Genomic DNA, 16,531 nt, shown 5'->3' with positions numbered 1-16,531 from the left:
CTTCTGCGTGATATAATAAGATACTCGTATTAATAATTTTGTATTATATCTGTGTCGTTTTTAATCCATATCGATTAAAATATATAAATATATTGACAAAGTGAGGTATAAAAAGTTTATAATTACTAATTCTCAGTAGATAAAGAAGTAACGTTACGTCTGCGTAATCATTAATCGATAATACCGATGTACACATTATCACCAAATGATAAACTAATATAACAATCGGTAGAGTAATTTAAATAATTGAGCGTGTCATCGCTTCGATCCATGGCGCCACAGTTTCATCTAACGAAAGCAGCGTCCTTCGATGTCCTTCGAGTTGTCCCCGAGATTGTTTTGGACAGCTGATAGCCAGTAGTAACGGTTATTGGTTGTTATTCAAGCGATGCATGCATATAACGTACAAGTGTCTGCGAACTAATCAAAAATATCAACGTAAAATACACGTAAGTAATCGATCCGCTTTCGCGGTCTGGCACTCGCTATCAAAGTATCGCTAAATAAAAATTATTATTTCATCACGCAAAGGTATATACCGCTTTCAAGCAGATCAGAATGCCGGATGAAGCATGAAGCTCTTCAAGCTGATAGTGCATCAGAAGAATTTCAGCGGGGAGGATTTGATAATCAATCCGAAGGATTATCCCGGCATAAAGACGGGCGATGTCGTCGAGATCTACCATCCCGAAGATGAGTTCAGTCGTCTGCTGTTGCAAGTCACCTCCTTCAAGGAGGACCTTCAGGGACGCGAGACTATCAGCGTGGAGAATAACGTAGCGACAATGTTCCAGCTGAGAACGTTCGCTGATGTGTACATGAACATAGTGAATCCGGATGACGTAGCGCTGGATTCCATAGAGTTAACTTTCAAGGATCAGTACATGGGACGCAGCGAGATGTGGCGCTTAAAGAACAGCCTGGTATTGCATCGATTTTATTCTACAAATTCGCATGTCTGATCGGCATCTCTTGTACATCCGTATATGATAAACGTTTCACGATTTCGTTTCCAGGTACGCACCTGTGTCTACATCAACAAAAAGATAGAGTTCTGCAGTGGTAGCATTCGATGCCAGGTGCACGAGATGTGGTCGCAAGGCGATCGCGTTGCCTGCGGCGTGATAACGGACGATACCAAGGTCTGGAAAGATAATTTGCTATTACGCTATTGCCGAACTTTCATGCTTACGATGAGAATAAAATATTACTTTCAGGTAGTGTTCCGTTCTTCTACGAGCATGGTGTACCTCTTCATACAAATGAGCTCCGAGATGTGGGACTTTGATATCCACGGTGACCTTTACTTCGAGAAAGCGGTCAACGGGTTCCTAGCAGATCTCTTCCAAAAGTGGAGGAAGAATGGTAGCAATCACGAAGTGACGATCGTGCTGTTCTCGAGAACCTTCTACAACGCAACCAGCCTGGAGGAATTTCCGAATCACATGAGGGAGTGTTTGCAGCAGGATTATAGAGGCAGATTCTACGAGGATTTTTATAGAGTAGCGATACAAAATGAGAGGTACGAAGACTGGAGCAACGTCTTGGTGCAGTTACGCAAGCTGTTCACTGACTATCAGAAGATCGTTTTGGAGTATCACCAGAAACCAGGCATCAGTATACCCAAGGCGATAAACTCGACCGCTGCGCAAGGCAATTTTCTAGAAGTATTAAACATGTCTCTAAATGGTAAGTAAAAAAATTAATTCAAATAAAGAATAATATTTAAAAAATTATTTATGCTTTTTGTTTCCCGTCACTATATTTTTACAGTCTTCGAGAAGCACTACTTGGATCGTAGTTTCGATAGGACTGGCCAGTTGTCCGTAGTAATCACGCCCGGAGTCGGAGTTTTCGAGGTTGACAGAGAACTGACAAACGTCACCAAGCAAAGAATCATTGACAATGGTGTAGGCAGCGATTTGGTATGCGTAGGCGAGCAACCGCTTCACGCAGTGCCGCTGTTAAAGGTAAGCAAGTCGCACACGTATACATATATATTCGTACAGCTCTTTGTGCGGTGAAGTAATGTGCAGTATCTGCTCCAGTTTCATAACAAAGATTCCTCCGTAAACGCACCGGATGACTACAGCATGCCTCACTGGATAAATCTTAGTTTTTATTCCACGAACAAGAAGATCCCCTATTCCACGTTCATCCCGCGAATAAAGCTACCGCAGAGAGTATCGAAGCCAATGGTGGACAATGGGAAATTGCATTGCAAAACGAGGCTCCTGCAAGAGGATCCGAGAGAATGCCTGCACAACACGTTATTCGATTATGATGCTTACGACGCGCAAGTGTTTCAGTTACCGGCAGCTCATACTTCAAGGTAAGTGAGCTAAACGTACATTTTTTAGTCCTATATATGTATTTATATACATTAAATAATGAACCTTACACATTACATTTTTCAGAAACATTCATAGCATAGAAATCTAAATTACAATTTGTACACACACATACACATCTATTTTTTTCAAGTTTTTAATATGGGATCTTTATTGTTGTTCCATAGCGTACAAAGGATAAACACAAGAACGAAGAAGACGAGCGTGGCGTGTCTGGAGACGCATAACAATGGCCATTTGTTGAAGCTCCTGAAACGTAAGATGTCTGATCCCGATATACATCATCCTCCACCGGAAGCGCACTCACCGCCGGTCGCATTACGGAGCGCGGCGATAACGATACCCCATAAAACGGATGACGACACGAGCGATTCTAATGGGGACAGAACTGGTAAGCACACATATAATAATTCTCCGATAATATTATAATTCTTACATCATTAAGATATATTTATTAAATAGCTGTGATAATTATGATAATTGTGTTAGGTGCATCCAAGACACCGGTTAAGAATGACTTGACCGACTCGGAGATATCTCCGCCTTTCAGACCCATCATTGGTAGCGCCGGCAGCCCGACAAATTCCATCTCTCAACCGACGAATATACTTAGGCCTAGTAGAGCGTTAATTAATCCGTTCGATCCGTCGCACGTTACAATTAAGCTCACCAGTAACAGACGAAGATGGACTCATATATTTCCGAAAGGTAAAAGAGTATTGAATCTTGATTTACATTGACAACTCTCGTATATTGTAATAACAGTTTGGTGTAAATGCAATGGACTTACTGTTCTAATCTAATAAACGATGATAAACGATAAAATTTATAAATATAAACTACTTAAAATTTATATATAAAATCGTAATATTGATAATTTCAGGACCAACTGGGGTACTAATACAACAGCATCATTATCAAGCTGTTCCGGCGCAACCGACGTGTCCGGAGGCACAATGTGAAGCTGTTCCGTCGACCGTGAGCGGATCTCCGATGGAGGCTGCGGCGAATTCAAGTCAAATTTCAAGATCAGCATCTCAAATAGGATTTCAAGGTCGTTAGTATTATTAAAGTATCAAATCAGTCGAATAAAGATAATCCATATTAAATAATTAAATTTATGCATTCTCGTGTAGACACGAAGGGAAAGTTACCGCGGTCTAGTGCCCTTGCAACTAATGGAGACAAAAGTGCAAATTCCCCTTCAGCTGTGACGAATAAGAGTCTGACCCTTTTGTGGGGTGCTACTGGCGAGCAAGAATGGACGCCTGCTTTAACAACAGGTTTGCACACTAATATATATTTTAGATAATTATCTGAATTTATTTACGCATTGTCCACAGGAGATATTAAGAACGTATACATATTATAGATGTCATTATCGTATTTAAACATTTATTCTCAACGTTCCCCTCTCTCTCTTTTTTTTCTCTCTCTCTCTCTCTATAATTAAAGATGTACGAAATATATATGTATAGGCTCCAAGAATGCGACAAAGTTATTGATAAACTTGCACAATTCAACAGAGAGAATTTTCATTTTATTTAATTGCAATAACATATAATTTCAATACCCAGTTATTCATCAGTTATTCATCAATTATATAAATATATGCACACAATACGCAATCAATAAGATATGTAATTAGTGTCAAAAAAATATTTACCTCACGTTTTATTTAAAACTGAAAATCTCTGTAAATTTAAAGTAAAATACTTGGTCTGTTCTTTATAGCTGCACTGCCGAACTAGTGAGTTAATAGTTAGAGATACGTTAAAGTGAGAAGTATATTTTTTCTCACTCTAACTTATTGCACCAGTTCGGCAGTGCAACTATAAAGAACAGACCAATTAAATGCACTATATATACAATATCGATATTAAAAAAAGGATTAATTAGAATTTATGAAATTTACGAAAGAATGAAAATACTTGAGAATCTCATCCCAAGCTATTACTATCGGAATACATAGGACATTATCATGCATTGCATTCGTGAAACTCCATGTATTACACATGTAGCAGAGAGAACATTTTAACGATGTGTATCTGTAATTTTTTAATAATGTCCTATTTTTTTCTTTACTTGTTTCATTCCGTATATTTATTTCATACGAATAAGACGGTGTTCTTTATAGCAGCTTTGCTTAATGCAAGTTCTTGCAGTTACGCTCTGTCCTCATAGAATCGCATCTCTGTATCATCAGGTGTGATTACATCCAAGCCCATGTATATTTTATATATTCTACACGGGAAAGAAATTGTCAAAAAAAAAGAAAATATTTTCATTCTTGAAAATGTCAATGTGTATGTCCTGTAACGAGATCTGATCATCATACGGATGCGAATAATGTTGTTACATTTATTTCCATGCTGTGGTACGTCTAATCGGGACGCAACGCTGGATACGTGTGTGATGTACAACTATGATGTCACTTACGCTGTTTTACAGCGATCATAGGTTAGCGCCATACACTATCAGGAATTGATTCGGTTACGGTATACGTTTGTCTATCTATATTAGAGACGTTAGTTGAAGTAGACACATCACTATCAGTAGTCACAAGTAGCTCTTCACGGTTCTTCGCCATTCTCTCTCTATCATTACTGTTGCTCTGTGTTTGGTGCATGTGTAATATATATGTTTTAAGAACTTTCAGGATTCCGAACGAATCTCTTTCTTTTTTAAATTACAAAATGTGTTTCTCTCCTTCTCTTTCTGATATCTTCGCAATGTTTCCTCACGTTAGAGCTTTGTACTACGCTGTAGAGAGCTTCTATACTTCTCAAGTGCTTTCATCTGTTGCATAGACCGCCGCTTGTTCTTTACAGCACTTTACAAATTCTTCTATTGTTATTTTCGTTAGTTAGGTCTATGTCACAAAGTTTATATATTTTTCCGCATTATTTATTTTGTTTTCTGTATTATTCTATATGTATGTACATCTTCTTTCTAGATAGAGTGTGCTGCAATAGTTAGTTTCAATTCTTCACATTTACATGTTAACGCACATTTACATGTTATATATGATAATCATTTGTGGAAGCTTACTTATATTCTCTCTTTTCTAAAATCGAGCGATTTTATTGCGCCAAGAAAGAAAATAATATATCTTTCCATTTTACACTCACTAGATCTATTGTATCATACACGATTCAGTAACACAAAAGTGTTATATTATTATTCACAGAATATTTGTTAATTATGACTAATAATTGTCAAAAAGCATGCGTTTTCAACTTTTAATCTTCATCATATATAAATTATAGCGCTCTGACACGAGTATTATTATGAGGAGAAGCACATGTATGTGTAATATTGTATCTTTACAATAGTTAGATCTCTTTAGTAAGAAATATAATTTTTTACATATATATAAATATACAGAATATTCTACATATAATCTCTGATATTTCTTAATTGTAAAATCTTTCTATAAATATATTTAGATTTATATATTTTTTTTATTGCAAACGATTTAAGTAACTTTTTCAAATGTAATACTATTAGTTTGCACTATATTTTAGAACATTCTGTATAATACAGAAACATTACTAATACATACTATGTATTAGTAATTCTTGCTACGAGATAAAATGATTTTGTTGTACTGGTAAAGGGGCGTTAAATCGACAATACAGTAAATTCTCGATAATCTTCTTGCCACGCCTTAGAATTTCTACCGTATACATACTTTATCTCTCTCTCTCTCTCTCCTCTCTCTCTCTCTCTCTCTGTTTGGGATATCATCAAGAAAATATTCTACATGTCTTTAAAATTAATACAATTTTATGAATGATATCTTATTGAGAGTTTACTCTTTGTGGCTACAACGAAGAAATAGATACTGAATAAAAGCGGACACGAAACTTAAAAGTATATTTGTATCTGCCATAAAAGTGCTTATAAGTCAAAATCGAATTGTTTATATCCCAAGATTTATCTGTTTCTTCTTGTACAAACGTAGTATTTTGTTACAAATGTAGCACAGTGCCTTTAATCACGTGAATTACTTTGGAATCTTATTTCGAACAGGGGTCGATTGGAAATCGTTAACGATTCCCGCGTGTCTACCCATCACTACAGATTACTTCCCAGACAAGCGAAGTTTGCAAAATGATTATGTCGTGTCAGATTACAATCTGCTTCCGGATGATGTGAACGCTGATTTTGCTCAACAACGTGCAATATACAAGAAACCACTCACAACAGTGGAAGTGTTTAAAGAGCTCGTCTCGCAACGCCTGGCCCAAGTACAAAACATTCTCTTATGCATTTTGTAATTGCATCTTTCCGAAAATTCTCAAAGATAATCAGGAATATTGTATTGTCAAGGGTTTTCAGCTGATTATTTTACCATCGAATAACAAGAACCAAAACAGCACAGCTGGCAGCAATGCCGTTCCCGCGATTAGTACGGTAATACGTGGTAGACAAACTGAATCCGAGCCTAAAGAGGAATATCTGCTTAGCATCGGACGAATCTTCCATAAAATATCGTTATTTGATAATTCTATAACGGTTACAAGATACCGCCCGCGGTAAATATTTCTATTAATTAAATAGTGCTTATTAGTATTTGCAAAACTTTATTATGACGATATGATGAGTTAAACGAACAAATTTGAGTAACAAATATTACAATAATAATCATGTTCATAGGCATCCTTATCCACCATTCAATATTCATTACCGATATCGATTCCATGCTCCGCATCACGACACTTACGAAGTATCGTGGGTATCTTTCACCACAGAGAAACTCGAGAACTATAACTGGAATTACCTGGACCATTACATTTGCACGCGAGGTCATACAGACTTTTACCTAGTGGAAGTGAGTGAATTTACAAAAATTTTAACTTTCTACGTATTCTTGGATAAAAGAAACTAACGTTAATACTTATTTTAAGGCTCTCAAGTATTGGAGATTTCGGGTATTTCTGTTACCCCTGCACAACTCTGCAACTCGCAAAATTTTAGAAGGCTCCCCAAGATGCGACGTGTACACTTCAGCTAGTAATGTTGAGCAGGCATCGTTGATGGACGGTTTTTTACGCTTTATCGAGGGGTGGCTGAACAAAATACGACGACCAAACCCTAACAAAAATTGGGTAACTTCACCACTTTTGATTTTCTGTAGATGTGTAGAGATGAAGCTAATAATTCCTGAATTATTAATTATTCTATAATAGCGAGAATTCTAACTGTATAATAATTTAATTGTAGCCAGTTATAGATAGAAGACGTTCCAAAAAGCAGTTACATTACTATGGCAAATTCTCATTTTCGATCTTGACTCGTTGAACAGTTAAATTTCAAATTTGTTGCGTATGAATAAGTACTGCTAATATGAATCTTTTTGGGACATTTCACTATTTATAGATATCTTAATCGCAGTTATTCTGTTCCACTTGCAATGTAATATTTATTTAAAATCGCTTGATAGTTTTCGTTGTATTATATTATGCTTGAGGAGCTATTCTATATATATTTTTTTTAATATGACGTTTGAGCAAGCAGGGTACAAAGATTACATTTATATAGATAGAATAGAAAAAATGTCTGAGGAAAAAGCCTTTTCTTATGGAAAGATAATCTACGAAAATTTTATATTTTTCAGAATACCTCCTCTCTATTATACTTGAATGTTGCATGCTCACATTTTTATTGATTTGTGCAGATTTTATTTTAATGCTTGTGTTAGTTATTTACATCTTATTAACTTCCGAATTATGCAGTTTCTGTTAGCGTATTTATCATAGCAAGTAAAATATGATCTTCGTAGCAAGACATAACAATCTGATGATCTAACTTTACTGATATATCTGTAAACCAAGTATTGCGACATACTGTATAACACGCTGGAAGGAATACAATACCTCAAGATAAAGAACTAGAAAATTGACAACTATGCACGGCTTTTTATGAAGCTTCTTTGGCACTTTGCGTTAACGTCAGTTGTAACATGTACAATATAGCAACATTCTCGATAGGATTAATTTAGTCTCTCCATTTAACAATATAAAACTTCTACGATCGTTCCGAAATACATATCAAAGTATCTGTGAGACGCGCGCATTGGCGGCAGATTGAGATTATACAATTGCAAAAGTCACGATAGGTCTGCGCGACAGAAATTCGATATTGCCTACAACATATATATATATATACGTGGGACAGATAGAGACTAGTAGCTGGAATGTTTGTATGGGGAGGGGTATTTAGCATGATATGTTTCAGAGCCCCACAGCTCTAGGTGGTGTCCCCCCAAGAGATCCTGCCTCTCATTTGACCAGACGCAGGCACAGCACGAGCCTGATATTCCTCACTAACCAGGTATATCCTCCCCTCCTGTAGCCTTGATACACTGAGTCCAGCTGTTCATGAGACTCTCGTTCATTCGAGCTTAGTTTATTACGAGCAGGACATAATAAGAAACTTTTCTAGAAAATTCTCCCTCTCGAGTCGACGGATCGTCGTACACAGTACACTACTCTCGATCTCTCGAGTACCGTGAGACGCAGTAAAGTTGCAGCAGGAAGGGCAACTCTCGCAGGATAACAAAAAGAAAAGATTCTTTTCTTTTTGCTATTCTATTTTAAAATCACTTGCAGATTGTACGGATGCTAAACTGTTATCGTTAAGATACTTCATCATTTCTATTCGATTTGTAGTTTATTTATAATTCTGAAAGTTTTAATTGCGGTGCCTGAGGTGCAATTTTACTGCATCTCACATGATTTAAATGTACATCCGAGTTGCGACTGGATCGCTTCTTTGATACGTGTTATTTGGAATGATCAGGCAGCTTACACAATACGTATATCACGATAACTGTGATCGTGCTTGATATTTTTGCATTGAATGTGCATCTATTGATTTTAGCGAGCTTATCCGTTATGCGTGAGATGTTACGATGTTTGACCTTACACACTTTATCTCGTTTTTTATTACGATCTAATGTCTTATACGAGTGCGAGACATATTTAATGTTGAACATCGCATTACAGTTAAACAGATATACATTCTCACGATCATCAGCTTGATCATTGCCATCCACAGTTACCCATAAGTGTCATCACTTTGCAGACCAGTCTAGTCGGCAGCTCTCCTTTCAGGGAGCGACTCGGAAGCAACCGCCTACCGGAGAAACCGAGACCAAGGTTTGAACATGCCTACGTTGATGATTTCAGCATTTGTTGCTTTGTGCCAATCTTTAACGGAGTGTAGTTTTACGAGCTCTTTCGTTTTTTCAGTGGATTATCTCGAATTGGTGTTTGATGGTTTTTCTTTTTGCTTGGTTTTATCACATGGCACACATATTGTTTGATTACTGAAGCGAAACACTTGCATCATAATGTGTTTAATTCAGCTTGTTGATTTTGCGGAACGTATATTATCTTAAAATGCTTTATATTTTCACCCGTACATTTAATATCTTGTTTAAATAATTTATTTAATATAAAGAATATCCTTGATGCAAATATGAAGAAATATTTGAAGAAAGATATTTAATGCTCACATACATCGTGACGATATAAAGCATTAAATTAACTATTCTTTGCTTCACTGGAATTATTGATGTTATTAATGCATACAAATATGTTAAATCAGTTTCTTTCAGTTTAATGCTTTTGGTGCTAGATCAATAATCTTTGGTGCTAAAGTCTAGGCGCAACTGAAACGGACGCAACAGTGTATACTCTTGATGTAACTGTATCGCGTATGATTTTAATTTAATTTTAATTTCTTCAATCTCTTTGTTATCATGCATGTATGTTTTATCTTGCGAACTCTCCACACAAGACACACCTGAACCTTTTTGCACACATGTCTCGCATATCACGCAACATACAGGAAACGCAATGCTTCGAATGTGATAACAAACTATTCTACCTGCACACTTTTACTCGCGTTGATCGCCTAATCGCTTTAATAACGTCGTCGCCGCGTTACCTCGATTAATATTTTCTCAGTGTCACTTGTGGAGCAGGTACAACGCATTTGGGAGGAACGCGAGAAAGCCCAAGAGAATCCTTGTATCATAGTTTCTGTACCTTTCAGCTTCTTTCATCTTTTCTGTTCACCTCCCGAGCGAATGCTCGGCAGAGCACACATACAAGGTGCGAACTTGCCAGACGCAATGCTTAAATTTGAGGGTGCTCTTGTATCTGTGCTCTGCGCTATAGAACGATTTTGGTAGTGAGTGAGGGAGTGACGGGGTGACTCCTCTGTACAGGAGAGGCATGTAGTGAATACCGCTGCAGCCGCCCGCACGTGCCTCGACACTCCTCGCCACGTGCCAAACAGGTTGGTTTCACTCTTTTATTCTTTTCGATTCAGATTAATAATACTTTAACTATTCGTGTATGACGTTGAGTAGCATTGGAAACGGACGCACGCGTTTACATTTGACTTTTCTTTACGTTCGCGACAATATTTCCGCATTTTTGAACGTTTGAACGGACTATCTTAGATTTATTATCGGGTATTCTTTTAGTCGCACATATTGGGCGCATAAATGGGATTAAGGATTAATCAATGCTGTATATATTAAATGGAAAATAAGTGTGACAATGTGACAGACTAACTTTGTGTAACTTGAGTTACTGACACACGCTCAAATCAAAGCTTATCTTTTCCTTTCTTTTTTTCTTTTCTTTTTTTGGAGGAAATATAGAGAGTATCTATACTTATATTTATGATTAAAAGGACACTCGATGTATAAAACTGAGATATATTTTTGTACGTAGAATTTTGTCTCGTCTTTCAATTAATAACGAAGCAAAATAAAGTAGCATCACTTTATATAATTAGTATATTGTCTCTGTACTTTTTTTTATTTACTATAAAGTAATGTATAAGGTACGTGGAAAAGATATCCTTGCTTGAATAGGAATAAGTTGCTTCATTCTGCATTTTCTTTCTGTTGTATTCATACAATTATTTAACGAATGCTTCTCATACGTGATTTAGATCGGGCTCGAAAGTAATGGACAGAGGACGTGTATCGCCCGCCAGTGAAGCAGTTTTGCCACTATCAATCGAGCAACAACAGCAGGATCATTTTGACGTTAACGATGACAGGTACAAAGGCATCGTAATAATTATTATTTTTACATCGAAAATACACGACGAATTTTCTGAATAGGCTTTTGCCATTTTAGTAATAAATGCAAGGGTATTTGTAATGTGTTATATATTTATGTATCTAGTACGAGCATGGAACTGACCAAGATAAAAAGCAATGCGACGAATGCGGAAATTTTGGAGGCCATGAAACACCCTCAGACTGGCGTCGGCTTTCTGACGCAACATCCCTCGCTCCCGAGCCAGACATTTGTCAGCGCGGATGCGATCCAATGGCTGAACAATCATATAGAAGGTGGCGTAGGAGTTGAACAAGGGATTAATATCATGAAGGTAAAGATTTCCAAGAAATGTTTTTTATTTTTAAAGGAGATTTAAGATGATAAATGAAAGAGCATAAAATGTCGTTTCTGACGAGCATAATGATATATATTTCTACAGGGAATGATTCAGGACAAATTAATATGCCACGCATCCGGCGATTTCTCTCAACCGTTTATTCTAGGATTTTATTTGTATCACATTGTGCAAGATAAAGAAAACCAAAAAGGTAAATTATATAATTATTTTTTTGGCTGAAGCTTTCCTCTGATTCGCAACTTAATCACATCTCTCGTAATAGCCGCGGACTATTCCGCTCCGCTCGGTGATTTGCAAAGTTTCGAGAACGAGTGGGTGGAGGTAGAGATGAGACCACCGAAAGGATGGTGCGAATCAACGTTTCCGACAACACTGTCAACAACGGTGTCGTCCCCAATAGCCATACCCAATTACGACATTATCGACGAATCGAACGTCCCGCCCTTTTTGAAGGACGAGATTGATGTAACAGAATCGATAGACGAAAGAAATGGATCAGGTGAGAATGGAAACACTCTGTACATGATCTTTGTACAGGACAGATGACAAGCGCAGACCTCTACATAATGCTTTCTTTCTTTCAGTACCATTGTACAAGCACACTCATCTCGATATCGATATTAATAACAAAAGCGACAGGATCGAATGGGGTCACCTGAGGTACCAATCCATTTACAAAGTAGATCATTCCTACGAGCTCGTAGTGCAATGGGTCGCGTCGTCCGGGAGTATAGTAGCCGATCTGGTAAGCTACAACTTGCCTCCTCTTCTTCATCTTCCCCGTCAGTGGGTGCAACACTGTGTTATCGATAAATAATAATCTCTCTCTGCAAGATATTCGTTTGGCAACGTAAGGCTCAAATGTGTGGGATTCAAATGGTGCCTATTCCCAGCGATTTGCTGGCGCTGCCATATACCTTGAAGAGCGATCCTCTAAGAGGGCCCATTTTCATTCCTCTCGATACGGAATGCTTGATGGCGAATAAACGATATCTGTTTGAAGGTATGTATCGATTTATCATCACATTTTCACATTATAAATTTAATCTAATTTTTATAAAATAAAAATTGTATATTGATCCAGAATTCCGGGAAGACACTTATGCGCAAAGACTGTTTTTATTCCAAGAAGCGATTCTGCAGAGATTCGGCTTCGTGCCGTGCCTGGTTGAGAATGTCGAGCATGATCGTCAGTACGTACACGTCACTGGCAATGCATTTATATTAGTACCGTCCACTGCGAACACCCGACCGCGTCCACGAACCGGTACGAATGTCGTACGACGGAATACAGGACAGAAGAGATATCCGGTCCACCCGGATCAGCCTAGTCCGCACGAGGCGTACATTACCAGACACGTCGGAGGAAAGAATAAAGATGATCACAGCGTAGACAGAAAAGTAAGCAATTATTACAATAATAATAATTATAATAAAATGTTTCAGAACTATCACATATCCTTCTTCAGTTATCCATAAAAAAATTTGATCAAACTTTGTTTAATGAAAATTACGATTTTTTTCTTAATCTCAGATGGGATTTTTGTGGTCTTGGAATCACATGGTCAGTCGTAAATGGAAGTCACTGTCCACTTCAACGGGCGATGAATTGTTTCAGAAGAAGATCATACAAGATTTTCGACATTTCTGTTCCAACGGTGATAATAGACTCAAACAATTCTGGGAATCTTGTTGGGAATTAAAGGAGAAGACTTGTACAAAGACGAAGTAACAAGATATTTCTATAACTCTTCTTATCATATTTTTTTAATATCGTCCAAAGATTCGTTAGATTATCATGAATCATATGTATATATATATATATATTTATGTGTGTGTGTGTATATATATATATATATATAAATCTCATCAAATTGTTATCAATCATCATGCTGTTGATTGTGCTCGAAAATACAATTCCATATTAACATTTATAATGCATAGTTTTGTACAGCACTACGCATAAGCAGGATGATTTATAGAGAAGTTTATATAACTTCTCTATATATAGTACTTGCGATAATCATAATGAATCGTCATTCAGGAAAGAAAAGTAGAATATTTTTAAGAAGAAATTGTAAGAGAACAAAAAAGAAATTAAACTTAATATTTATTACAATTTTTATTTTTCCTCTTTCTCTCCCGATTAAATATCCTAGATGCAGAGAGTATGATTGTAATGCTGCAGCTAACAAGGATACAGATCGCGTTTTAGAAAACAAATTATTTTTTTTATTATTGTCAGTTAAATCAGGATTTTCATAAATCTAACATTTTGATCAGTGATTATTAATGAGCAAAACAGATTGTACTCTTCTCTTGTTATTCAACAAAAAGCACAGCATCGAATTCATCATGGATGAATGTTCATTCGTGTGTAAATGGTTTTTTGACTCTTGCAGAAATGTCTGCACGTAATTGAATCATAGCTGAACATTACAGCAATGATTATGTGTTTAAATGTAATAAGTAATTGTCGGTAGACATTGACGTGTTATAGTTAAAAGTGTGCGATTATGGCAAATAGCAGTGACATTGACAGCTGGAAGACGGGAGTCGAGTCTGACGAATCCGGTCAAGGGAATTATACGAATTTCCAGAAGAAGATTACTCTCATCGATCACTGTGTGCACTCCGCTGGCACTCGGAAAGATGCGATTTTCACACGAGCGAAAAACTCGAGCTCTGATTCCGAGATCCGGTACATCAATCCTGCTATCTACGCAGAATCTGTCAGCGAAGAAAAATTCAGTGTAGTGCAAAAATCCGGAAATGAACAACCAGGTCACCGTAACATATCAATACGTGTCAATTAAATAATCGTAGAAAATTGTTTTCCATTAAATTCAGTCTATTATTGTTCTCCGCAAAGGACAGTAATAGACACCTCTTCTAAATAAATTTCTGTCAATATTCTGTCAATATTGTGTAATTCTTTTGCAGACAATTTTAATGGTCAGATAATCGATACCAAACGCAGCAACTGTCGAACTATCAATCTGCCTTCTGCGAAGGATGCAACAGACAGTGATCAGACAGCGATCGAACATTCCGTCAACACGGGACAGAATACCTATAGATGTTACTCGACGTTTTTTCCGGATTCTTTTGACTCATCTACAGGCCGATCCGCGGTCTCATCAAGAACGATCGCGCGGACAGAACGACGATGTAAGATCAGTAGCATTGTGGCGGACGTTGATCAAAATGAAGCGATGAAACAAGACAAGTATTTCCATTTTTCGTTATCTCAAATGATTTTTTTTATTAAGGAATGACAGTTATAATGATAGATCTATTCCAGTCAAGTCGAGAGTCGACAAGTCGTGCGAATTTTCACAACATCGCTCTCAGACATTTCAAGTATCGGTGATCAGGAATCGAACGAGTCCGATCTAGACAGGAGAACCGCTCATTCGGAGTGGATCCGCAAGAAACACGAGGATGCGCGGCGCAAAAAGAAAGCGGAGGATCTCACGGCGAAGAAACTGCAGGAGGAAGAAGAGAGGATAGCACGAGAAAAAGAGAAGAAAGCGCGGCTGGAAAAGGAGAATTTCCTCAAGTGGGTGGAGAAGAAGAGGCAGCAGGAGCTCGACAGAAAAGCGACGCTCGAGAGTGAATTGGAATTGCAGGAGTATCTGAAGGAAATCGAGGAAAAGGCTGCCGTCGCAAAAGCCTTGTATCTTCGTCAGTGGATTCATAAGAAAAAAGAGGAGCAAAAGAGTACCGATGCAATATAACTGCGCGTAATTTACTCCGCTGCTCCATTTATGACGATGATGAGAATTGGTTGTCCTGTTTGTAGCTCGGCATAGGGACCAGGAGATGAGACAGAAGAAAGTGAACGAGGAACGTGCAAGGAGACTGGAACAGAGCTCGAGAGCTTACGAGAAATGGAGAGAGGAGTCTAAGAATAGACCCAAGCCCGCTACGCAAGGACTGCTTCGTATGTTTATAAAATATAATAATGATGACATAAGTAATGATTAACTGAAAAAATGAGCGCTTAAAAAATGATAGTTTCTTCACTATTATAACTGAAATCTAGCAAATAGCAAATATTAATTTGAATCAAATTAATTCGTGCACATATATTTATTCTTTTAGCTCATCAGAAAGCAAAGCCAACGTATGTAAATCCGATTCCTTGGCAATCTATAATAGAGGTCGATTCCGACGAAGAGCGAAGAAGTACATTAGACGACAAAGGGAATATATATATAAATCGAAAGATGAATGGCAGAAAATCTATCGCGGTGCATCAGTGATTAATTTGTGAAACGCACTTTGCACCATTTCATCTAAAATATGATTCAATTAGAACCGTAATTTTAACATGATAAATTAAAGGATTTTTATGAGACTCGAAGCTCGAGAGAGAGGAAAAAGCTAATAAAATCTTGTCTATCACTTAACTGCAGTTTCATTTGAGGCTCAACTGATAAGATAAATTACAAAGTTGCGAGAGGTAATAGCTTCGTGTAGAATTTCCGTAAAATGAAAGGAAAATTGAATATTTAGTACACGAAAAAGAGAAAATAGAATCGTTCATAAACTTATAAAAAATAAAATGAGATTTCTTTTCTCCTGTACTTACAATGCACATCCTGCAAGGGCAATATGATAAAACATTTCACATTTTGATTAATGCGTGTCAATTTGATTGAAGTGGCTTTAATGATATAGGTTTGTTCACACGTTTAATGATCTGTGCTACATAATACAAA

The 16,531-nt window shown here is 37.2% G+C and overlaps 2 protein-coding genes across 7 annotated transcripts; both read left to right on the top strand.

The window, feature by feature from the left end:
• The first annotated feature begins 267 nt into the window (after positions 1–267).
• Positions 268–13,911, top strand: LOC105280317 (GATOR complex protein DEPDC5). Of its 6 annotated transcripts, none has more exons than XM_026970270.1 (25): positions 268–449; positions 553–923; positions 1,017–1,142; positions 1,218–1,689; positions 1,774–1,970; positions 2,049–2,332; positions 2,519–2,742; positions 2,841–3,059; positions 3,235–3,405; positions 3,488–3,634; positions 4,803–4,811; positions 6,387–6,604; positions 6,687–6,892; positions 7,014–7,188; positions 7,265–7,465; positions 8,595–8,690; positions 9,444–9,517; positions 11,331–11,441; positions 11,570–11,777; positions 11,886–11,994; positions 12,067–12,303; positions 12,389–12,549; positions 12,639–12,807; positions 12,889–13,205; positions 13,339–13,911. In XM_026970270.1, exons 2-25 carry the CDS (start codon positions 573–575, stop codon positions 13,534–13,536), a joined length of 4,680 nt encoding a protein of 1,559 aa, XP_026826071.1. In that variant the 5' UTR covers positions 268–449; positions 553–572; the 3' UTR covers positions 13,537–13,911. The 6 variants fall into 6 exon arrangements, with proteins under 6 accessions (XP_026826071.1, XP_026826073.1, XP_026826068.1 ...); XM_026970272.1 differs by lacking the exon at positions 9,444–9,517 and adding an exon at positions 10,594–10,664 and having other exon boundaries at positions 532–923; XM_026970267.1 differs by having other exon boundaries at positions 532–923.
• Positions 13,912–14,048: 137 nt separating this feature from the next.
• Positions 14,049–16,331, top strand: LOC113562084 (coiled-coil domain-containing protein 34). Its single transcript, XM_026970317.1, has 5 exons — positions 14,049–14,588; positions 14,748–15,033; positions 15,109–15,527; positions 15,610–15,750; positions 15,912–16,331. Exons 1-5 carry the CDS (start codon positions 14,321–14,323, stop codon positions 16,070–16,072), a joined length of 1,275 nt encoding a protein of 424 aa, XP_026826118.1. The 5' UTR covers positions 14,049–14,320; the 3' UTR covers positions 16,073–16,331.
• Positions 16,332–16,531: the final 200 nt, after the last annotated feature.

Source organism: Ooceraea biroi, chromosome 1 (genome assembly GCF_003672135.1).
Source record: "Ooceraea biroi isolate clonal line C1 chromosome 1, Obir_v5.4, whole genome shotgun sequence".
NCBI classification, from domain to species: domain Eukaryota; kingdom Metazoa; phylum Arthropoda; class Insecta; order Hymenoptera; family Formicidae; genus Ooceraea; species Ooceraea biroi.
Note: the sequence above shows the minus strand (reverse complement) of the source record. Positions and strands in the feature narration are given on the sequence as shown.

What these genes read in the sequence shown, in the direction of transcription:
- LOC105280317 (XM_026970270.1), top strand. Translation starts at nt 573, where the DNA reads ATGAAGCTCTTCAAGCTGATAGTGCATCAGAAGAATTTCAGCGGGGAG. An exon ending in CCGGCAGCTCATACTTCAAG is followed by an intron (nt 2,333 to 2,518) that starts GTAAGTGAGCTA and finishes GTTGTTCCATAG; the next exon opens with CGTACAAAGGATAAACACAA. An exon ending in AGATAAAGAAAACCAAAAAG is followed by an intron (nt 11,995 to 12,066) that starts GTAAATTATATA and finishes CTCTCGTAATAG; the next exon opens with CCGCGGACTATTCCGCTCCG.
- LOC113562084 (XM_026970317.1), top strand. Translation starts at nt 14,321, where the DNA reads ATGGCAAATAGCAGTGACATTGACAGCTGGAAGACGGGAGTCGAGTCT. An exon ending in GAAGCGATGAAACAAGACAA is followed by an intron (nt 15,034 to 15,108) that starts GTATTTCCATTT and finishes GATCTATTCCAG; the next exon opens with TCAAGTCGAGAGTCGACAAG. An exon ending in GAAAAAAGAGGAGCAAAAGA is followed by an intron (nt 15,528 to 15,609) that starts GTACCGATGCAA and finishes TCCTGTTTGTAG; the next exon opens with CTCGGCATAGGGACCAGGAG.